This window comes from Nerophis ophidion, linkage group LG08, assembly GCF_033978795.1.
Source record: "Nerophis ophidion isolate RoL-2023_Sa linkage group LG08, RoL_Noph_v1.0, whole genome shotgun sequence".
Taxonomy (NCBI): domain Eukaryota; kingdom Metazoa; phylum Chordata; class Actinopteri; order Syngnathiformes; family Syngnathidae; genus Nerophis; species Nerophis ophidion.
In genome coordinates, this window is record NC_084618.1 from 18,037,262 (window position 1) to 18,062,158 (window position 24,897).

A 24,897-nucleotide genomic window follows, 5' to 3' on the forward strand; every position below is an offset into this window, starting at 1 on the left:
TTAATAAAGTGTAAAAAAATAGTAAATAAAGTGTGAAAATGCAAACATAGATTGACACTGAGAAGGAGTATTTTTTGCAGGTTTAGTGCCAAGAAGTTACCGCTGTGCTCTAAAGGGCGAGCACGGTTAAGGTAGGGACAAGCGCCTTGCATTATTTAAAGACCACACGACGGTCCATTTTAAAAATTCCAAAAAACTGCCATACTGTAGAGTTGACTTTTAATCTTCTATCTACAATTGATTCCTTTTTACACCACCAAACCATCACAGATGCTGGCTTTTGAACTTTGCGCCTATAAGTGAAGTGAAGTGAATTATATTTATATAGCGCTTTTCTCTAGTGGCTCAAAGCGCTTTACATAGTGAAACCCAATATCTAAGTTACATTTAAACCAGTGTGGGTGGCACTGGGAGCAGGTGGGTAAAGTGTCTTGCTCAAGGACACAACGGCAGTAACTAGGTGGGCGGAAGCAGGGATTGAACCTGGAACCCTCAAGTTGCTGGCACGGTGGCTCTACCAATCGAGCTATACTGCACCAAAAACTGGATAACAATCGGGATGGTTCTTTTCCCCTTTGGTCCTTAGGACATGACGTCCACAGTTTCCAAAAACAATTTGAAATGTGCATCGGTCCATCCTAGATGAGCTAGAGCCCAGCGAAGCCGGCAGCGTTTCTGGGTGTTGTTGATAAATGGCTTTGGCTTTGCATAGTTGAGTTTTAACTTGCACTTACAGATGTAGCGACAAACTGTAGTTACTGACAGTGGTTTTCTGAAGTGTTCATGAGCCCATGTGGTGATATCATTTACACACTGATGTCTCTTTTTGATGCGGTACCGCCTGATGGATCGAAGGTCTGTAATATCATCGCTTACATGCAGCGATTTCTCCAGATTCTCTAAACTTTTTGATGATATTACGGACCGTAGATGGTGAAATCCCTAAATTCCTTTCAATAGCTGGTTAAGAAATGTTGTTCTTAAACTGTTTGACAATTTGCTCACGCACTTGTCGACAAAGTGGTGACCCTCGCCCCATCCTTGCGGTATAGGTCCGTTGGTAGAGCGGCCGTGCCAGCAACTTGAGGGTTGCAGGTTTGAAACCCGCTTCCGCCATCCTTGTCACTGCCGTTGTGTCCTTGGGCAAGACACTTTACCCGACTGCTCCCAGTGCCACCCACACTGGTTTAAATGTAACTTAGATATTGGGTTTCACTATGTAAAGCGCTTTGAGTCACTGGATAAAAAGCGCTATATAAATATAATTCACTTCACTTGTTTGTGAATGACTGAGCATTTCATGGAAGCTGCTTTTATACCCAATCATGGCCCCCACCTGTTACAAATTAGCCTGTTCACCTGTGGCATGTTCCAAATAAGTGTTTGATGAGCATTATTCAAATTTTTCAGTCTTTTTTTTTTGCCACTTGTGCCAGATTTTTTTGCATCATGATGCAGGCATCAAATTCCAAATGAGCTAATATTTGCAAAAAGTAAAGTCTTCCGGTTTGAACGTTATGTATCTTGCCTTTGCAGTCTATTCAATTGAATATAGGTTGAAAAGGATTTGCAAATCATTGTATTCTGTTTTTATTTACCATTTACACAACGTGCCAACCTCACTGCTTTTGGGGTTTGTAAAAGGGAAGCTTTAAAAAGGTCCAAGTCTGGCATTATGGCAACATTTAGTGGTGAAGTCAAGGACTGAAGACTTACTTGAGGCCCGTCAGCTCTCTGCCAAAAAAGTGGATGACGACTGAACTGAAAACAAAGCTGGAGAAGAGCGTGAATAGCCCTGCGATACCTGCGAGAGAGAGACAGGGAGAGAGAAAGCCACATAAGGTGAGCTTGAATGGCACCGCACATGTCTTCAAACATGGCATCCTACTGACCCAGTATGTATTTGGAGCCCAGTTGTCTGAGGTTCTTGAACTGGAAGTAGATGTAAACGATGGCGATGCAGCGTGTGACAGTTAGGATGATGACGTCGCTGCTCTGGACTTGCTAAAAGGGGACACACATGCGAGGTTTTGTGTTGAAAAATGTCATGTTGGTGATATGAAGCGACAATAGGTACATTTCACAGTGAGCAGGTCTGGGAACAGGTTCTTCGCACATTAAAGAAAACCAATTGAACCGCACACATGCAAGAACTTGTGACAGAGGCGAGGTAAAAAAAAAATCCCACTCGGATATGTCATTAACATAAAAGCAATTGCTTTAACTTGGTTTAAAGGCCTACTGAAATGAGATTTTCTTATTTAAACGGGGATAGCAGGTCCATTCTATGTGTCATACTTGATCATTTCGCGATATTGCCATATTTTTGCTGGGATTTAGTAGAGAACATCGACGATAAAGTTTGCAACTTTTGGTCGCTAATAAAAAAGCCTTGCTTTTACCGGAAGTAGCAGGCGATGTGCGTGTGACGTCACTGGTTGTAGGGCTTCTCACATCTGAACATTATTTATAATCATAGCCTCCAGCAGCAAGAGCTATTCGGACCGAGAAAGCGACAATTTCCCCATTAATTTCAGCGAGGATAAAAGATTTGTGGATGAGGAAAGTTAGAGTGAGGCACTTAAAAAAAAGAAAAAAAGAAAAGGCAACGGCTCCAGGCGGCGGCAGTGGGAGCGTTTCAGATGTAATTAGACACGTTTACTAGGATAATTCTGGAAGATCCCTTATCTGCTTATTGTTTTAATAGTGTTTTACTAAGATTGTAAAGACATACCTGAAAGTCGGATGGCTGCGGTGAACGCCAGTGTCTCTCAGAGAAGCCAATGGAGGAGCCAAGATCACAGCTACCTTTTTGACAGCTGCAGGAGGAAGTCGCGTAATCCACTGAAGTCTCCGGTAAGAGCTGACTTAATATCACAATTTTCCCATCCAAAACCTTGCTGGTTGACGTAGAGAACCATGTTCGCTTGACCGCTCTGTGTTAAAACTTCACAACAAAGAAACACATGCTGTGTTTCGGTGCTAAAGGCAGCTGCAATCCACCGCTTTCCACCAATAGCATTATTCTTTATAGTCTCCATTATTAATTGAACAAATTGCAAAAGATTCAGCAACACAGAAGTCCAAATTACTGTGTAATTATGCGATGAAAAGAGACGACTTTTAGTCATAAGTGGTGCTGGGCTAATATGTCCGCTACAACCGGTGACGTCACGCGTCATCATTCCGTGACGTTTTCAACAAGAAACTCCGCGGGAAATTTAAAATTGTCATTTAGTAAACTAAACGGGCCGTATTGGCATGTGTTGCAATGTTAAGATTTCATCATTGACATATAAACTATCAGACTGCGTGGTCGGTAGTAGTGGGTTTCAGTAGGCCTTTAAAAGCTATTTTTCCAATTAGTATGTATTGGTAACAAAGATGTTAGCCATGGCATCCCACAGGGATCCATGCTTGGACCATTACTGTTTAGCTTCCAGTTCTGAAAAGTACACATAACTGTATCTATCAATGAAAACAAATATACCTAGGTCTAGGTAGGTCTTGAAGATATTATTGAAAACAAAAACATGCGTCGTCTTCTCACCTCGTCGACTTTGGGACAGTTGTTCCAGCTGCACATGTGGCCGCTGGCGGTCAGGCTGTTCATGGACATGAGGCAGACGGTGAGCGCCAGCGTGCCGATGATCACCTCCCACGGGTGGGCGGCCACCAGCAGGCCGTGGAGCCGGAACAGTCTCGCCAACATGGTCTTTGCTGTCATATGGAAGGAAAGACACAAAAATCACTAACAATAAGCAAAAACTATTCCTCAAGTATAAATAAAAAGGCATCCCTGAACTTCTAACATCAAATTCTAGTCCCTTTTGTCTTCGCATAGGCAAGACGGTGGACAGGAAACAAAATAGCGTAAATTTCTGACTATGAGCCGCTACCTTTTACTTACACTTTGCACCCTGCGGCTTATAAGACGACGCGGCTAATGTATGGATTTTTTTTATTTTTTATTAGCGGCATTAATAAAAATGATTTTATAAAAAGGAAAAAAAAGGTATGCTCTGTACAGTGTCCTTCCATTTACCAGCAGTGACTTTTTTTTTTTGTTTTCTTTAGTTTTTTTAGCTGACCCTTGTGTTTCTACTCTTTCATCATTCCCAGCAATGTTTGTAAGTTTTACAGTATAAATAAAATTGGTTATACTTACTTAACCGTCTGTAGGATTGTTTTCATGCATATTTGAACCTCGAATCTGTTTCAGATGGTTTAAAATGTACTTGTGTTTTAAACACTCTGCTCCAGTTGGATTTTCTCTTTTTAAAAGTTGCCACTGTCCTCTCAATATCTGCAAATTTTTTAGACGGCTGTCTGAAGGTATATCTCCAATATATTAAAATTATGTTGCAGACATACTGACAACGCTCCGGACACAATGACGTCCGTTTTGTTTACATCCGGTTTTGGCACCGAGGTATTCGGTGATCAAAGTATTTTTGGTGGCCAAGTTTTCGGTACATCACTTGTCAATTGTGCGCACATAATAGGCTATATATATATATATATATATATATATATATATATGTAGGTGTGGGAAAAATCACAAGACTACTTCGTCTCTACAGAACTGTTTCATGAGGGGTTCCCTCAATCATCAGGAGATATATATCAATTATATAACGTCCAGCTGGTATTAATGTTTTATGATCATAGGGTTTGGATTTGATGTCAGTTTTTCCCAAATTTGGAAACACACCGTCCATGCCTGAAAGCTGATTGGCAGAGAATAAGGAAGTGTTGTTGTGTATCCGGGGAATTGTGGAGTCACGGAGACATTAGTGTTTTCACGGGAGGTAAAACCTGTGGGAATTGTGCCGTTTGTTTTAATAAGTTTGGTAATAAAATGTAAAAACAGCGTCAGACTTTGTGTGGTTTTTTTCTGGGGCTCCGATATATTAGTTTAATTTGTTTTCAAGTTAAAAAAAACCCCACATATTTTGAAGGAGTGGCGTGAATGTAGGCTTGCAAAAGTCTGCATCCTTCATTTTGTTAAAATAGTTTCTCTTGTAATACTGGAGCTAATTTTGTATTAGATAGTTTTTTTAGGACTTGAGTATACTAAATGTCAGGTAGTTTAACCAAAGTCATCTTGTAAATGTTGACTTTATCTTTTACTCAAGTCATTTTCTGGTTAGATACTTGGACTTTTACTCAAGTACCGACCGGTATTGCTTCCAGGTAGGGCTGGGCGATAAATCGATACATACGATACATCGCGGGTTTGTCTCTATGCGATATAGAAAATGACTATATCGTAATATTCGAGTAAACGTTCTCACGCAGTTGCTTATAGCTGCGGGCGTACACTTCAGGCTCTTCTCACTCTTTCCTGTCTTTCCTTCTCACAGACAAGCAGGCGCACATTCTTACATAAGTCACATACTGTCACGTCATACGTCACATACGTGTCCGACCTCGCAGCAGGAAAGAGGTAGCATACTGGGCTACGTTAGCCGCTAACGTAGCCGTACGAGAGAAAGAAGGTGCGGCTCTGGTAACAAATGAAGGAAGACTTAATTCCCAATAAAAACAGCAGGGTTTCCATCGTCTGGCGGTGGTTCGGATTCAAGTGGGAATATGTCGAACAGACAACCATAATTTGTCAAGTGTGGGGGGGAAAAGCGTCGCTATAAAAAGTAGCATTGCTGCTAGTATGTAGCATCATTTGAAAAGTCACTCGCTAGAGAATGAAGAGAATTTCATAACCGTAGTAACATACCACATAGTGAAGGACAAATACTATTTGATTTCCTATTATGCAGCTCATTTTTATTTGACACTTAAAATGTCTCTGACAATCTTGCACTTTATGTTTTGGAAATGACTTGAATGTTTGTGCCATTGCTTAATAACTTGAATAAATACACTTTTGGTCAATTGACTTAGTTGTGATTTCCCTCTCTGCATGAAAGTTTAAAAGTAGCATATATGAATGCAGTATGAAGAAGAATGTTTTAATGTATACACATATAATCATCATAATGCTGTGTTTATATGCATCCAGTGTTCATTCAAGGCCAAGGCAAAATATCGTAATATATATGGTAAATCACGATACGGCCTAAAATATCACAATATTAAAAAAGGCAATATCGCCCAGCCCTACTTTCAGGTACTCTATACAAGACTTCTTGTGATATGGCACAATTAGGAGAGCTGTTGACCGTGAATTGAAAGGCCTTTCAGAGAATTTGGCAGTACATCCAACCGGCCTCACTGACAATTTTGTGAGCAATATTTGAAAGGAATAGGTCGTTTGTGTATACAGCAAAAATGTTTCACAACTTTGAGTTGAACTCATGAGAAATGGGAGCACAAACTAAAGGGTTGAGTTGATATTATTGTTCATAGTACATAAATATATATATACATATTTATTTATATAGTTACATACACATTTAGATAGATAGATAGATAGATAGTACTTTATTGATTCCGTCAGGAAAATTAATAAAATTAATAATTTATACACAATTAATAACACTGGGCGTTATATCGATATATATACGATATATCGCGGGTTTGTCTCTGTGCGATATAGAAAATGAGTATCGTAATATTCGAATATACGTTCTCATGCAGCTGCTTTTAGCTGCGGGCATTTTACACTACAGGCTCTTTCCACTCTTTCCTGTCTCTCCTCACAGACAAGCAGGCACACATTCTTACATACGTCATTTACTGTCACATCATACGTCACATACGTATACGCCCTCGCCGAACAGAGGTAGCCGCGTGGCTAACGTTAGCTGTGATGCTAGCGGGTTGTTGCGAGAGAAAGAAGGTGCAAATCTCGTAACAAATGAAGGAAGAATTAATTCCCAAGAAAAAGAGCACGGTGCCCATCGTCTGGCGGTGGTTCGGCTTCAAGCGGGAATATGTCGAATAGACAACTTTAATTTGTCATGTGTGGGGCACAAGCGTTGCTACTAAAAGTAGCAATACTGCTAATATGTAGCATCATTTCAAAAGTCACCTGCTAATTACTTTAATAAATACATCCATCCATCCATCCGTCTTCTTCCGCTTATCAGAGGTCGGGTCGCGGGGGCAACAGCCTAAGCAGGGAAACCCAGACTTCCCTCTCCCTAGACACTTCGTCTAGCTCTTCCCGGGGGATCCCGAGGCGTTCCAAGGCCAGCCGGGAGACATAGTCTTCCCAACGTGTCCTGGGTCTTCCCCGTGCCCTAAACACCTCCCTAGGGAGGCGTTCAGGTGGCATCTTGACCAGATGCCCGAACCACCTCATCTGGCTCCTCTCGATGTGAAGGAGCAGCGGCTTTACTTTGAGTTCCTCCCGGAGGGCAGAGTTTCTCACCCTATCTCTAAGGGAGAGCCCCGCCACAGGGCGGAGGAAACTCATTTCGGCCGCTTGTACCCGTGATCTTATCCTTTCGGTCATGACCCAAAGCTCATGACCATAGGTGAGGATGGGAACGTAGATCGACCGGTAAATTGAGAGCTTTGCCTTCCGGCTCAGCTCCGTCTTCACCACAATGGATCGGTACAACGTCCGCATTACTGAAGACGCCGCACCGATCCGCCTGTCGATCTCACGATCCACTCTTCCCCCACTCGTGAACAATACAGTTTTGGGAAATTGACTTAGTTGTGATTTCCTTCTCTTCATCCATCCATCCATTTTCTACCGCTTATTCCCTTTTGGGGTTGCGGGGGGCGCTGGCGCCTATCTCAGCTACAATCGGGCGGAAGGCGGGGTACACCCTGGACAAGTCCCCACCTCATCGCAGGGCCAACACAGATAGACAGACAACATTCACACTCACATTCACACATTAGGGCCAATTTAGTGTTGCCAATCAACCTATCCCCAGGTGCATGTCTTTGGAAGTGGGAGGAAGCCGGAGTACCCGGAGGGAACCCACGCATTCACGGGGAGAACATGCAAACTCCACACAGAAAGATCCCGAGCCTGGATTTGAACCCAGGACTGCAGGACCTTCGTATTGTGAGGCAGACGCACTAACCCCTCTGCCACCGTGAAGCCCCCTTCTCTTCATGAAAGTTTAAAAATAGCATATATTAGTGCAGTAGGAACAAGAAAGTTTTAATGTAGACACATAGAATCACCATACTGCTGTGATTATATGTATCCAGTGTTCATTTAAGGCTAAGGCAAAATACCGAGAAATATATTGTATATCGCGATATGGCCTAAAAATATTGTGGTATTGATAAAAGGCAATATCGCCCAGCGCTAATTGAAAGGCCTTTCAGAGAACTTGGCAGTACATCCAACCGGCCTCATGGACAATTTTGGGAGCATTATTTGAAAGGAATAGGTCGTTTGTGTATACAGCAAAAAGTTTCACAACTTTGAGTTGAACACATGAAAAATGGGAGCACAACCTAAAGGGTTGATATGCTATTTTTGTTCAGAGTATATAAATTTATATGTACATATTTATCTATATATTTACATACATATTTATACACACCGTATATATATATTAGGTGCATAAACACTGTTAGCAGAAGCAGATTCAGCAAACAGCTGAAACAGCATTTAATTAACAGTTTAGACACAAAAACCAGAGTAGAATCTTATTTATAGGGGCAACACAAACGAATATGTTTGCGTTTACAAACAGGTAGCATTAGCTTGTCGTTAGCATGAAGCATTAGCATTAGCAGTCACGCCCATATTACGCCACTCCGGCTGTAGAGAAAATGTGCTGAGTCAGAGAGGAAGTAGTATATTTGTACAAAAAGCATAACACAACCCTTACATGCCTCGTTTCCGAGTGGTCAGAGAGGTACTTCCATGACAGGAATACGTTGTCCCTCCGCGGAGGAGCCGGAGTGTGAGGTAACCAATGGCTGCTGTGTCAATTTGTGCCAGTCCGGAAGTGACGTCATGCATCAGTAAGTGTTTGTTTTAGAGAATTTTATTTTTAGTGGACTATTTATACATGAGAATTAAAAAACAGACAATTACATGAGAAGTTAGTAAAAATTTAAAAAAAAAACTGACCAAAAACATTTTTTGTGTCATATGCCAACACCGGAATCGGAAGTTGATAACCAAGACGACTGTGCTGAAAGTCGATCGCCAGCCAGGCATGAAAAAAAATAGCAATCATCACTCAACACTATGACATCACTTTTTTCACTCATTCTTTGTCGTTGAAATAAAAACACAGTCAGGAAGGCGAGAGAAACACTTTATTTTCAACAGACTCTCACCCTGCGCCGGCTGTGAAAATCCTGACAACCGACCGCTCCATCCTGCCTGCGCTGACAAAATAAGAGTCTCTGAAAGCTAGCGCACACAAGCTCGCAAGCTGCAGACTTTGCCGTTTATGTATTTCTTGTAAAGAGTAAAAAAATAAATAAAACAAACCCAACCACTCTAATGTGGCATTGGACATTTTTTCACCTCGAAAATGTAGCAGTTATCAGCACGACTGTGAATTTTGTCTGATTCAAATCAGTGCAAGTCAACTTACTTCCTTTTCTTCATAAAATAAATGAATATATGTGTTAAACATGCTTTTATTGTTATTAAACCCCTTTAACATGTTAACAAAAAAATGTCTGTTTCATAAATTAATACTTGTAAATTAATACAAATTGGATTTAAAAAAAACATCCATCCATCCATTTTCTACAGCTTGTCTTGTTCAGGGTCGCGGGGGAGTTGGAGCCTATCTCAGCACATATTTTTTTGAAATTCATAGTATTGGAGGACAGGCGTGTTGAAAAAAGATTTTCGAATTACCGGTAATCGCGATTCTTATTTGTAACAATTCTTAATCGATGAAAAAAAAAATATTAAAAAAAAACACACATTTTGTAAAAATCTGTCCTGGAATTCATAGTATTGTAGGATAGGGGTGTAAAATATATATACATATATTTTAATTAATTGCGATTCTTATTTGTAACGATTCTTAATCAATAATTAAAAAAAAAAAAGATTGAAGAAAAACATACATTTTCAAAAAAATCTGTCTAGGAATTCATAGTATTGGAGAATAGGTGTGTAACAAATATATATTTTCTAATTAATCGTGATTATTTTTTGTAACGATTCTTAATCGATGAAAAAAATATTATTTAAAAAAACACACATTTTTAAAAAATTGTCCTGGAATTCATGGTATTGGTGAACAGGCATGTTAAAAAAATTTTTTCGAATTAATCGTGATTTTAATTTTTAACGATTTTTAATCAATGAAAAAAAAAAATACACAAATTTTGGAAAAATCTGTTCTGGAATTCATAGTATTTTAGGATAGGGGTGTAAAAAATATATATATTTTTTAATTAATCGCAATTTTTTTTGTAACGATTCTTAATCAATAAAAGAAAAAATCTTAAAAATGGAACACAAATTTTCAAAAAATCTGTCCTGGAATTCATGATATTTTAGAATAAGGGTGTGAAGAAAAAAAAAGATTTTCGAATTAATCGCGATTCTTTTTTGTAACGATTCTTAATCGATGAAAATAAAAAAAGATTTAACAAAAACACAAATTTTCAGAAAAATCTGTCTAGGAATTCATAGTACTGGAGGGATTAAAAAATATATATTTGCGAATTAATCGTGATTATTTTTTGTAACGATTCTTAATTGATGAAAAAAAAATTATTAAAAAAAACACATTTTTAAAAATTTGTCCAAGAATTCATTGTATTGGAGAACAGGCGTGTTAAAACATTTTTTCAAATTAATCGCGATCTTAATTTGTAACGATTCTTAAACAATGAAAACAAAATTGATTTAAAAAAAACACACATTTAAAAAAATTTGTCCTAGAATTCATAGTATTGGCGAACAGGCATGTTAAAAAAAAAGATTTTCGAATTAATCGCGATTTTAATCTGTAACGATTCTTAATCAATGAAAAAAAAAGATTTTAAAAATACACAAATTTTGGAAAAATCTGTCCTGGAATTCATAGTATTGTAGGATAGGGGTGTAAAAAATATACATGTTTTTTAATTAATCGCAATTCTTTTTTTGTAACGATTCTTAATCAATAAAAGAAAAAATCTTAAAAATGGAACACAAATTTTCAAAAAATCTGTCCTGGAATTCATGATATTTTAGAATAAGGGTGTGAAGAAAAAAAAAGATTTTCGAATTAATCGCGATTCTTTTTTTTAACGATTCTTAATCAATAAAAAAAAAAATATTAAAAAAACAACACAAATTTTCAAAAAATTTGTCCTGGAATTCATAGTATTTTAGAATAGGGGTGTGAAGAACAAAAAAGATTTTCCAATTAATTGCGATTCTTATTTGTAATGATTCTTAATCGATGAAAAAAAAAAAGATGAAAAAAAACCACACATTTTTAAAAATGTATCCTGGAATTCAGGGTATCAAAGAACAGGCGTGTTTAAAAAATATATTTTTGAATAATCACGATTCTTATTTCTAATTAATCAATGAAAAAAAAGATTTAAAAAACCCTATAATTTTGTAAAAATCTGTCCTGGAATTCATAGTATTGTAGGATATGGGTGTAAAAAAAAAAAAGATTTTCAAACTAATCGCGATTCTTATTTAAAACGATTCTTAAACAATTAAAAAAAAAACTAAAAAAAAACTAATTTCCCTAAAATCTGTCCTGGAATACATAGCATTGGGAGATAAGGCTGTAAAAAAAAAAAAAGATTTTCGAATTAATCGCGATTCTTATATTGTAGCGATTTTCAAACGATGAAAAACAAAAAATCTATTTAAATTAATCTGTCTTGGAATTCATAGTATTTGAGGATAGGGGTTGTAAAAAATATATATTTTTGAATGAGTCAGGATTCTAAATCGATAAAAAAAAAAAATCAACAACATTTTATTTTATTTTTATGATTTTTAATCTGTCTTTACCAGCCACTCAGACAAACCATATCGTTGATGTAGATCAGTGGTATCAAACTCAAATACAGAATGGGCCAAAATTTTAAACTGAACAAAGCCACGGGTCAAAGTTGAACAAATTAACCTTTTAATAGGGACCCCAACAAGTTTTGCATTGAATATTGAACAAGCAAGACTTATATAACTTTATAGTGACATGCAAAATTAAGTTTCAAATAATAATAATTAAAAAATATCGATAACTATTGCTCAGTTTGCTACACTGATTTGCTTTAACACTGAATATGGAACAAGCAACGCTCATATAACTTAATAGTGCAAAATCAACTTTCAAAAAACAAAGGAACAAAACATCAATGGCATATTAAATAACATTTTAATAAAACATTTAATGCCTCTTTTCTATTTGCAGCCTTCTCAGGTAAATATTAACATTAACTTTTTCCACACACTAATAAATTTGAAAATAAATGGGAGGGGGGGTTGTTGATAGCGGGGGGGTTTATATTGTAGCGTCCCGCAAGAGTTAGTGCTGCAAGGGTTTCTGGGTATTTGTTCTGTTGTGTTTATGTTGTGTCACGGTGCGGATGTTCTCCCGAAATGTGCTTGTCATTCTTGTTTGGTGTGGGTTCACAGTGTGGCGCACATTTGTAACAGTGTTAAAGTTGTCTGTACGGCCACCCTCAGTGTGACCTGTATGGCTGTTGACCAAGTGGGCCGGCACGCTGTTTGTATGGAGGAAAAGCGGACGTGACGACAGGTTGTATAGGGCGCTAAAGGCAGTGCCTTTAAGGCACGCCCCCAATATTGTTGTCCGTGTGGAAATAGGAGAATGTTATTTGGGAGGGACACTGAAATCCGGGAGTCTCCCGGAAAATCTTGAGGGTTGGCAAGTATGAGTATTACGGTTAAATGCTGTATAATACCGGCGGGCCAGCTGTAATGTTAATTTGATATTGCCTCAGGGGCCAAATGAAATTACACGCCGAGCCAAATTTCGCCCACGTGCCAGAGTTTGACACCCATGATGTAGATGATCTATATTTGCCGTACAGATTGACTTTAGAAAAGAGAAGTGTGAGATACTTCTCTTGATGCCTCATTTGGATTTGACGTCATTACATTTTTGGGTGGAATTTTATTTAAACAAAGCATGTTTTCCTTTACGCAATAAAAACATTTATTAGCGCGGTTTATTTAATTGTGTGGAGGAATGTAGTAAATCTTAGAACTGGCACCTAATGTCAATGGCAGCTGTATGAACCATGAATGCAATTTTACAACCCTGACTTTACTCCCATTGTAAAACTCAAATATTTGAGTTTTACAATGGAAATATTTGTTATCAAACATGGCCGTCATATCTCATGTCTTCATGAAAGGCCTTTTTCGTGATGGAGTGAAGGGATTTTTCTCAAACAAAACATTGAGGTAATAAAAAAAATAAATGGAAAATAAAAACAGAATACAATGATTTGCAAATCCTTTTCAAATTATATTCAATTGAATAGACTACAAAGAAAAACAAAATACTAAACATTCAAACTGGAAAAATGTGTTATTTTTTTTGCAAATATTAGCTCATTTGTAATTTGATGCCTGCAACATATTTCAAAAAAGCTGGCACAAGTGGCAAAAAAGACTGAGAAAGTTGAGGAATGCTCATCAAACACTTATTTGGAACATCCCACATGTGAACGGGCTAATTGGGAACAGGTGGATGCCATTATTGGGTATAAAATCAGCTTCCATGAAATGCTCAGTCCTTCACAAACAAGGATGGGGGCGGCGGTCACCACTTTGTCAACAAACGCCTGAGCAAATTGTTTAAGAACAACATTTCTCAACCAGCTATTGCAAGGAATTTAGGGATTTCACCATCTACGGTCCGTCATATCATCAAAAGGTTCAGAGGATCTGGAGAAATCACTGCACGTGCGATCCCTCATGCGGTACCGCATCAAAAATTGACATCAGTGTGTAAAGGATATCACCACGTGGGCTCAGGAACACTTCAGAAAAAACACTGTTAGTAACTACAGTTTGTCCCTACATCTGTAAGTGCAAGTTAAAACTCTACTATGCAAAGCCAAAGCCATTTATCAACAACACCCAGAAACGCCTATGTAACAGTAGTAAAAATGCTCCAGTGGCAGCTTTTTTGCAATGTGTTACTGCCAATAAATTCTAAGTTAATGATTATTCGCCACAGAGTGTTTCCAGATTAAGCCAGCTTGAAATGTGTGTCTCAGGGACAGGCATGGAAGGATATTTTTTACAACAGAGTCCAATCAATCAATCAATCAATCAATCAATCAATCAATCAATCAATCAATCAATCAATGTTTACTTATATAGCCCTAAATCACGAGTGTCTCAAAGGGCTGCACAAGCCACAACGACATCCTCGGCTCAGATCCCACATCAGGGCAAGGAAAAACTCAACCCAAAGGGACAATGAGAAAGCTTAGTGATATATCAATCAATCAATCAATGTTTACTTTTATAGGCCTAAATCACTAGTGTCTCAAAGGGCTGCACAAACCACTACGACATCCTCGGTAGGCCCACATAAGGGCAAGGAAAACTCACACCCAGTGGGACATCGGTGACAATGATGACTATGAGAACCTTGGAGAGGAGGAAAGCAATGGATGTCGAGCGGGTCTAACATGATACTGTGAAAGTTCAACATGATACTGTGAAAGTTCAATCCATAATGGATCCAACACAGTCGCGAGAGTCCAGTCCAAAGCGGATCCAACACAGCAGCGAGAGTCCCGTTCACAGCGGAGCCAGCAGGAAACCATCACAAGCGGAGGCGGATCAGCAGCGCAGAGATGTCCCCAGCCGATACACAGGCGAGCAGTACATGGCCACCGGATCGGACCGGACCCCCTCCACAAGGGAGAGTGGGACATAGAAGAAAAAGAAAAGAAACGGCAGATCAACTGGTCTAAAAAGGGAGTCTATTTAAAGGCTAGAGTATACAAATGAGTTTTAAGGTGAGACTTACATGCTTCTACTGAGGTGGCATCGCAAACTGTTACCGGGAGGGCATTCCAGAGTACTGGAGCCCGAAATGAAAAAGCTCTATAGCCTGCAGACTTTTTTTGGGCTTTGGGAATCACTAATAAGCCAGAGTCCTTTGAACGCAAATTTCTTGCCGGGACATATGGTACAATACAATCGGCAAGATAGGATGGAGCTAGACCGTGTAGTATTTTATCAGATGTATCAGATTGTAGGCGGGGTTTATTTTTACCCTTCACTTTCATATTTTGCTATTTTTGTTGAGTTTCACTTGATTGTAAAATATGTGGATGGAGAGGGGGTGTGACGTTCATATTTTGTCAATATTCAGTGTTTTATCCTTCGTAGTTAAAGGCCTACTGAAACCCACTACTACCGACCACCCAGTCTGATAGTTTATATGTCAATGATGAAATATTAACATTGCAACACATGCCAATACGGCCGGGGTAGTTTACTAAATTGCAATTTTAAATTTTGCGCCGAAATATCCTGCTGAAACGTCTCGGTATGATGACGCGTGCGCGTGACGTCACGGATTGTCGAGGACATTTTGTTCCAGCACCGTTCCCAGCTATAAGTCGGCTGTTTTCTTCGCGAAATTCCACAGTATTCTGGACATCTGTGTTGCTGAATCTTTTGCAATTTGTTCAATGGACAATGGAGACATCAAAGAAGAAAGCTGTAGGTGGTAAGCGGTGTTTCATTGTTTACATTCCCGAAAGATGACAGTCAAGCTTTACTATGGAACGGAGATGTCAAGCGAACACGGTTGGATTGGACCACACACGCAAAGTCCAGTGTATTATGCAGCGATCATTTCGAAAGATCGTGTTTCGAAGAGGGTCCTTTGCTAAGGGCAGAGATGGGCATCGCCACCACCCGTCGACTGGTGCTGAATAAAGGTGTGGGGCCGACCTTCAGGTTGTACAGTTACGACCATATAATCTCACTAGTAACACAATAAGCAGATAAGGGATTTTCCAGAATTATCCTAGTAAATGTGTCTAATAACATCTGAATCGCTCCCACATGCCCTCTAGTCTTTTTTTTTCTAGTCCTTCACTCTCACTTTCCTCATCCACAAATCTTTCATCCTCGCTCATATTAATGGGGAAATCGTCACTTTCTCGGTCCGAATCGCTCTCGCTGCTGGTGGCCATGATTGTAAACAATGTTCAGATGTGAGGAGCCCTAAAACCCGTGACGTCACGCGCACATCGTCTGCTACTTCCCGTACAGGCAAGGCTTTTTTTATTAGCGACCAAAAGTTGCGAACTTTATCGTCGATGTTCTCTACTAAATCCTTTCAGCGAAAATATGGCAATATCGCGAAATGATCAAGTATGACACATAGAATGTACCTGCTATCCCCGTTTAAATAAGAAAATCTCATTTCAGTAGGCCTTTAATATTGTAAATCACACATTCTTTTTTTTCATGTACATTCTGAGTGACTCATTCAGTAGAACAATTTTAAATTCCAGTCCGTTTTTAGGTAAATAAACTCAAACTTGAGTATGTTGAACCTTCCTGTTATATAAATAATACTTTCTAGTCACGTTAATAAACCACATCCTGCCAAAAGTCAACAGAGCGTGCTTTGGCATGCTTCAGTCCGCCTTTTATTGAATAAGTTGATAATTCGGCCATCCCTCAGAAGGCTGAGAAGTACTAAGTTAAGTGTCACGATCAAACACAAAGATAACTTTTCTTTTCAGCTTCCTGAGCTCTTTCCGGATCTTTCTATGACCTTCCTGTTACCGCCCCACACGGTTTATTTCTGACTTCACTGCTGTAGATTTCCAGAGGAACGGGACAAGGTACCGTCGGATGGTTCAAGGTATGTGAAAGGGTTGCACTTCCTCGTGAACAATCTTTGCAGCCTTCTTGGTAAATCATTGACCATTTTATTGGCTCATTTTGCAAGAGGATATGTGGAGATAGTATTAGCAGTCTGCTTCCTCACAGAATGAACGTGAGATGTCCTCCACTGAGAAGAAAGACGTCCCCTCCCCGGCTGGCGCTACTGGCCGTGCTGTGCGTCTGCATCTACGTCGCTCACAATCTACGTCGCCCGGCGCCGCCGCCCCCAAGCCAGGCGCCGACGTTTCGGAAGTACAACGTGAGCTGCTCGGCCGTGTACGACCTGGACCCGGTGGAGGTGGGGCGGTCGCTGGTGATCAGGAGGGAGGAAGTCTCAGAGGACCCGGATGAGACGCTGCGCGACCTCACAGCCGACTGCTCGCTCTTCCTTCAGGTCAGGGGTTACCACGACATGTGCGCCACCGAGCAGGAGAGACATTTCCAATTGGCGTACTCCCTGGTGGTGCACAAGTCTGCCTGGATGGTGGAGCGGCTGATCAGGGCGCTGTACTCGCCGAGTAACATCTTCTGCATCCACTACGACCAAAAGTCCACCGCTACGTTTGGGTCGGCGATGGAGGGTTTAGCTCGCTGCTTGCCCAACGTCTTCATCGCCTCCAAGCGCGAGTACGTCATTTACGCCGGCATCAGTCGCCTGAAAGCCGACCTCAACTGCCTCTCAGATCTCCTTGAGGTGGACGTCCAATGGAAGTATGTTATCAACCTCTGCGGGCAGGACTTCCCCCTGAGGACCAACATGGAGCTGGTGTCAGAGCTGGCCGGCCTGTGGGGCGCCAACATGCTGGAGACGTCCCGACCTAGCGAGTACAAGAAGCAGAGGTTCACCTTCCACCACGAGCAGAAGGACCGGATGTTGCCCAAGAAAACCAAGCTGGCCAAGAGCGCCCCGCCCCACGGCATTGAGATGTTCATCGGCAACGCTTACTTCGTGCTCTCACGGGACTTTGTTGTCTACATGAGCACCTCCGCCGTGATCAAAGACTTTCTGACCTGGTCGGAGGACACGTACTCGCCCGACGAACACTTCTGGGCCACGCTGATGAGACTGCCGGGCGTACCGGGCGAGGTTCCCAGGAGCGAGCCGGACATCACCGACCTGATGAGCAAGACCCGTTTGGTCAAATGGCACTACCTGGAGGAGGCGCTCTACCCGCCCTGCACGGGGAAACACATCCGCAGCGTTTGCATCTACGGCGCGGCCGAAGTGCGCTGGTTGCTAAACAGCCGACATTGGTTCGCCAACAAGTTTGACCCCAAAGTGGACCCGGTAGCCATCCAGTGCCTGGAAGAGATACTGCAGGAGAAACAAAAGTTCTTACAATCCAAAGCAACATCCACTTGTGACTAATGACGTCTTCACCAAGTCTGAAGGCTTTTTACACCACGAATGAAGGGACTCTTGTGGTGTCCCACAGGGATCAATCCACAGTCCACAGTCCATCTTCCTTCAATCATCTTAACCCTTTATTGCAACAGGGAAATATCCATCCATCCATCACGGGGGGGTTGCTGGAGCCTATCTCAGCTGCATTCGGGCGGATGGGAAGGTCCACCCTGGACAAGTCGCCAGACTTGTCCAGACTTGTCGCCAGACTTGTCCAGACAGACAACATTCACACACTAGGGACCATTTAGTGTTGCAAATCAACCTATCCCCAGGTCCATGTCTTCGGCAGTGGGAAGAACCCGGAGTACCCGCAGGGAACCCACGCAGTCACGGGGAGAACATGCAAACTCCACACAGAAAGATCCCGAGCCCGGGATCGAACTCAGGACTACTCAAGACCTTTGTATTGTGAGGCAGATGCACTAACCCCTCTCCCACCGTGCTGCCCTAACAAGGAAATAACATCTGCCATATTTGGCAACTTGAGTGGTTGACCAGCAGTGCCGCTTTTGTTTTTTTTTGGGGTGGATTAATTAATTGAGGCCTGTAGAGGACTCCGGGGAAATACAGTGGGGCAAAAAAGTATTTAGTCAGCCACGGATTGTGCAAGTTCTCCCACTTAAAATGATGACAGAGGTCTGCAGTTTTCATCATAGGTACACTTCAACTGTGGGAGACAGGATGTGGGAAAAAAAATCCAGGAATTCACAATGTAGGAATTTTAAAGACATTATTTGTAAAATATGGTGGAAAATAAGTATTTGGTCAACCATTCAAAGCTCTCACTGATGGAAGGTGGTTTTGGCGGAAAATCTCCCAATACATGGCCCCATTCATTCTTTCCTTAACACGGATCAATGGTCCTGTCCCCTTAGCAGAAAAACAGCCCCAAAGCATGATGTTTCCACCCCCATGCTTCACGGTAGGTATGGTGTTCTTGGGATGCAACTCAGTATTCTTCTTCCTCCGAACACGACGAGTTGAGTTTATACCAAAATGGATACATGGATGATACAGCAGAGGATTGGGAGAATGTCATGTGGTCAGATGAAACCAAAATAGAACTTTTTGGTATAAACTCAACTCGTCTTGAGACTTTGAGCCAAAACCTCCTTCCATCACTGAGAGCTTTGTAAAAAAAATCCAGAAATTCACATTGTAGGAATGTTAAATAATTTATTTGTAAATTATGGCGGAAAATAAGTATTTGGTCAACCATTCAAAGCTCTCACTGATGGAAGGAGGTTTTGGCTCAAAGTCTCAAGACGAGTTGAGTTTATACCAAAAAGTTCTATTTTGGTTTCATCTGACCACATGACATTCTCCCAATCCTCTCCTGTATCATCCATGTATCCATTTTGGTATAAACTCCATTCGTCGTGTTTGGAGGAAAAAGAATACTGAGTTGCATCCCAAGAACACCACACCTACTGTGAAGCATGGGGGTGGAAACATCATGCTTTGGGGCTGTTTTTCTGCTAAGGGGACAGGACCATTGATCCGTGTTAAGGAAAGAATGAATGGGGCCATGTATCGGGAGATTTTGAGCCAAAACCTCCTTCCATCAGTGAGAGCTTTGAATGGTTGACCAAATACTTATTTTCCACCATAATTTACAAATAAATTCTTTAAAATTCCTACAATGTGAATTCCTGGATTTTTTTTTTCACATTCTGTCTCTCACAGCTGAAGTGTACCTATGATGAAAATTACAGACCTCTGTCATCATTTTAAGTGGGAGAACTTGCACAATCGCTGGCTGACTAAATACTTTTTTTGCCCCACTGTAAATGTAGGACCCTGGTCGTCATACAATGCCCTGGTCGAGAAACTGGAATTCTCGCTAAGTTCTTACCAAGAAGACTTTGTTACTGCTGATCAGTTGACATTTTCCGGTATGAACAGAGCACAAGTGCCATTTCTGATTGTCGGGGGTGAACCGTTCCATAGTCACCATCGGAAAAACCCAACATTAGAACACTCCACTTGTCAGGTAACTTATGTGTAAATGTGTGTTACACGGTTTACAGACCTTTTTTGACACGGAATGGTGTAAAATAAAGGGTTTTGTTCACAATGGATGCACGCTGAACTCAAATATAGTTTCCTACTATATCCTTGCCGGGCTGCTTTGTCCACATGAGGGCAGCTAATGGATGAATAGAGCAGGTTATCATGGTTAAACATTCATGTGTACAAATGGTACGTGTAAGCGCCAATAGTTCTTGATGGTTTAAGGTTAATGATTCATTTAGAGCGGACCCGGCTAGAAGTAGTTCTTAGAGTTGTCTGATGGTTATGAGAGTTGGGAAGTAGTTAATATAGGTCTGAATGCTCCAAAGCAGGGCTCACCAACGCGGTGCCCGCGGGCACCAGATGAGTCGCACGCTGGCCTGTTCTAAAAGTAGCTCAAATAGCAGCACTTACCAGTGAGCTGCCTCAATTTTTAAAATTTTATTTATTTACTAGCAAGCTGGTCTGGCTTTGCTCGACATTTTTAATTCTAAGAGAGACAAAACTCAAATAGAATTTGAAAATCCAAGAAAATATTTTAAAGACTCGGTCTTCACTTGTTTAAATAAATTCATTTATTTTTTTTACTTTGCTTCTTAAAACTTTCCGAAAGACAATTTTAGAGAAAAAAAAACCTTAAAAATTATTTCTAAACACATATACCTTTTTACCTTTTAAATTTCTTCCTCTTCTTTCCTGACAATTTAAATCAATGTTCAAGTAAATTTTTTTATTTTTATTGTAAAGAATAATAAATACATTTTAATTAAATTCTTCATTTTAGCTTCCTTTTTTTTCAATGAAGAATATTTGTGAAATGTTTCTTCAAACTTATTATGATTAAAATTCAAAAAAATATTCTGGCAAATTTAGAAAATCTGTAGAATCAAATTTAAATATTATTTCAAAGTCTTTTGAATTTCTTTGAAAATTTTTGCTCGAGAAAATCTAGAAGAAATAATGATTTGTCTTTGTTAGAAATATAGCTTGGTCCAATTTGTTATATATTCTAACAAAGTGCAGATTGGATTTGAACCTATTTAAAACATGGCATCAAAATTCTAAAATGATTCTTAATCAGGAAAAATTACTAATGATGTTCCATAAATTCTTTTTTAAATTTTTTGAAAAGGATTCGAATTAGCTAGTTTTTATCTTCTTTTTTCGATTTAATTTTGAATTTTAAAGAGTCCCACTTCCAAAGACATGCACCTGGGGATAGGTTGATTGGCAACACTAAATTGGCCCTAGTGTGTGAATGTGAGTGTGAATGTTGTCCGTCTATTTGTGTTGGCCCTGCGATGAGGTGGCAACTTGTCCAGGGTGTACCCCGCCTTCCGCCCGATTGTAGCTGAGATAGGCGCCAGCGCCCCCCGCGACCCCAAAAAGGGAATAAGCGGTAGCAAATGGATGGATTTTAAAGAGTCGAAATTGAAGATAAACTATGTTTCAAAATTTAATTTTCATTTTTTTCATGTTTTCTCCCTTTTTAAACTGTTCAATTAAGTGTTTTTTCATTTATTCTCTACAAAAAACCTTCCATTGAGGAAAAAAAAAATGTACGACGGAATGACAGACAGAAATACCCATTTTTTTTGTTTATATTTATCTGTTTCCATATATATTTATTGTGAGAAATCATTAAGATGATCAGTGTCTCCACATAGATAAATATCATTAATTATTAACAATAACATAGAGTTAAATGTAAATTGAGCAAATTGGCTATTTCTGGCAATTTATTTAAGTGTGTATCAAACTGGTAGCCCTTCGCAATAATCAGTACCCAAGAAGTAGCTCTTGCTTTCAAAAAGGTTGCTGACCCCTGCTCAAAAGCTTTCACCCCTATGGTTTTTCTTCTTATTCTCCATATTTTGGTTAAGTTAAAGTTAAAGTTAAAGTACCAAAGATTGTCATACACACTAGGTGTGGTGAAATTTGTCCTCTGCATTTGACCCGTCCTTTTGATCAACCCCTGGAAAGTGAGGGGAGCAGTGAGCAGCAGTGGTGGCCGCGCCCGGGAATCATTTTGGGGTCATTTAACCCCCAGTTACCACCCTTGATGGTGCGCTCTACCTTCCACATTTTTCATCATTTTTCATCTCAAACTGTTCAGCCTATTCGGGAATTGCAGGCTTTCCCTTAAAAAATACTCAAAATTCCCAGATTTTCCAGAATTCCAGGATTTGGGATATTTTTCCCGTTCAAAAATAATTGGCCATTTTTCAAACTTCCACCATTTCCACATTTTTCAAACCATTCCACTTTCGACAGATTCCACCATTCTGGAAATTCGAACTACCCTTTTTCCAAGTTAAAAAAAAATCCAGGATTTTACAGAATCCAGGTTTTCCAAAGCCCTATTTCCACCCTTTTTTCTGGTGACTACTTCACCCCAAAAAATTTTTTAACTGTGCTACCGTTAAAACATTCCTCTTAATTAGAACAAAAAACAAAGTTGTTTTTTGAACTAGAAAAATTCCCGGTTTTCCCAAATTTCCAGGAATTCCGTAATACCATTTCTCAATTCAACATGTTACTACTTCAACATTTCTGGACCGATTTAAAAAAATTTTAACACCAACCATTTCAACCCATTCAGACCATTCAAGTCCTTTACTATTTATAAAAAAATTCCCACTTTTCCTGAAATTTCCAAATTTTTGGAAAATTCCCATTTAAATCAATGGGACATTCTTCAAAGTTCCACAATTCCCACATTTTTCATCTGATTAACTTTGTTCCAACTTCAAAATATTTAGCTTGTTCGGGAATTTCGTGCTCTACTTCAACAATTAATAAAAAAATTCCAAGATTTCATTTCAACTCCAGCATTGGAGCATACCTACGCATTTCCTTCAGGAATTACCTCATCTAGTTCTTCTTCTTCTCCAGATTTTGGTGCACTCTAATTTCCAAATTTTTCATCTGATTCAAACCTTTCCAACTTCAAAGTGTTCAGTCTATTCGGGAATGATAGGCATTCCCTAACAAATTCAAAAAATTCCCAGATTTTCCAGAATTCCAGGTGTTTGGGATATTTTTCCCATTCAAAAATAATTGGACGTTTTTCAAACTTCCACCATTTCCACATTTTTCAACCGATTCAAACCATTCCACCATTCTGGAAATTCAAACTACCCTTTTTCCAAGTAAAAAAAAAATCCAGGATTTTACAGAATTCCAGGTTTTCCAAAGCCCTATTTCCACCCTTTTTTCTGGACTACTTCACCCCAAATTTTTTTTTAACTGTGCTACCGTTAAAACATTCCTCTTAATTACGACAAAAAACAAAGTTGTTTTTTGAACTACAAAAATTCCCGGTTTTCCCAAAATTCCAGGAATTCCGTAATACCATTTCTCAATTCGACATGTTACTACTTCAACATTTCTCGACCGATTTGAAAAATTTCAACACCAACCATTTCAACTCATTCAGACCATTCAAGTCATTTACTATTTATAAAAAATGTCCCACTTTTCCTGAAATTTCCAAATTTTTGGAAAATTCCCATTTAAATCAATGGGACATTCTTCAAAGTTCCACAATTCCCACATTTTTCATCTGATTAACTTTGTTCCAACTTCAAAATATTCAGCTTGTCCGGGAATTTCGTGCTCTACTTCAACAATTATAAAAAAAATTCCAAGATGTCATTTCAACTCCAGTATTGGAGCATACCTACGCATTTCCTTCAGGAATTGCCTCATCTAGTTCTTCTTGTTCTCCAGATTTTGGTGGACTCTAATTTCCAAATTTTTCATCTGATTCAAACCTTTCCAACTTCAAAGTGTTCACTCTATTCGGGAATCACAGGCTTTCCCTAACAAATTCAAAAAATTACCAGATTTTCCAGAATTCCAGGTGTTTGGGATATTTTTCCCATTCAAAAATAATTGGCCGTTTTTCAAACTTCCACCATTTCCATATTTTTCAACCGGTTCAAACCATTCCACTATTCTGGAAATTCAAACTACCCTTTTTCTAAGTTAAAAAAACAATCCAGGATTTTACAGAATTCCAGGTTTTCCAAAGCCCTTTTTCCACCCTTTTTTCTGGACTACTTCTCCCCAAAAATGTTTTTAACTGTGCTACCGTTAAAACATTCCTCTTAATTAGAACAAAAAACAAAGTTGTTTTTTGAACTAGAAAAATTCCAGATTTTCCCAAATTTCCAGGAATTCCGTAATACCATTTCTCAATTCAAAATATTACTACTTCAACATTTCTGGACCGATTTGAAAAAATTTCAACACCAACCATTTCAACCCATTCAGACCATTTAAGTCCTTTACTATTTATAAAAAATGTCCCATTTTTCCTGAAATTTCCACATTTTTGGAAAATTCCCATTGAAATCAATGGGACATTCTTCAAAGTTCCACAATTCCCACATTTTTCATCTGATTATGTTTGTTCCAACTTCAAAATATTCAGCTTGTTCAGGAATTGTGTGTTCTACGTCAACAATTATAAAAAAAATTCCAGGATTTCCGTTCAACTTCAGTATTGGACATTTCACATACATTTCCTTCAGGAATTGCCTCATCTAGTTCTTTTTTTTCTCCAGATTTTGGTGCACTCTAATTTCCAAATTTTTCATGCGATTCAAACCGTTCCAACTTCAAACTGTTCAGACTGTTAGGGAATCACAGGCTTTCCCTTGACAAATTCCAAAAATTCCCAGATATCCCAGAATTCCAGGTT

General features: G+C 39.4%; 2 protein-coding genes across 5 annotated transcripts in view; one reads left to right on the forward strand and one right to left on the reverse strand.

Annotated features, from left to right (window-relative positions):
• The window catches only part of LOC133557449 (3-hydroxy-3-methylglutaryl-coenzyme A reductase-like), a 34,173-nt gene extending 25,256 nt beyond the window's left edge, over positions 1–8,917 (reverse strand). For 2 of the 3 annotated variants that reach the window (XM_061907909.1, XM_061907908.1), the window contains exons 1-4: positions 8,773–8,917; positions 3,551–3,720; positions 1,893–2,004; positions 1,717–1,804 (exon numbers count right to left, since the gene is read on the reverse strand). In XM_061907909.1, the coding sequence (XP_061763893.1) occupies positions 1,717–1,804; positions 1,893–2,004; positions 3,551–3,720; positions 8,773–8,902 (500 nt within the window). In that variant the 5' untranslated portion in view covers positions 8,903–8,917. Of the gene's footprint in view, positions 1–1,716; positions 1,805–1,892; positions 2,005–3,550; positions 3,721–8,768 lie in introns of all 3 variants that reach the window. The other variant, XM_061907911.1, reaches the window with a different exon arrangement.
• Positions 8,771–19,029, forward strand: LOC133557451 (beta-1,3-galactosyl-O-glycosyl-glycoprotein beta-1,6-N-acetylglucosaminyltransferase 4-like). 2 transcript variants are annotated; one of them, XM_061907918.1, is made up of 3 exons: positions 8,771–8,904; positions 16,624–16,795; positions 16,874–19,029. In XM_061907918.1, exon 3 carries the CDS (start codon positions 16,875–16,877, stop codon positions 18,135–18,137), a length of 1,263 nt encoding a protein of 420 aa, XP_061763902.1. In that variant the 5' UTR covers positions 8,771–8,904; positions 16,624–16,795; position 16,874; the 3' UTR covers positions 18,138–19,029. The 2 variants fall into 2 exon arrangements, with proteins under 2 accessions (XP_061763902.1, XP_061763901.1); XM_061907917.1 differs by having other exon boundaries at positions 16,624–16,745.
• The last annotated feature ends 5,868 nt before the right edge of the window (positions 19,030–24,897 follow it).

Bases quoted from the DNA above. Each gene is read 5' to 3' on its own strand.
- LOC133557451 (XM_061907918.1), top strand. From the start codon at position 16,875: ATGAACGTGAGATGTCCTCCACTGAGAAGAAAGACGTCCCCTCCCCGG.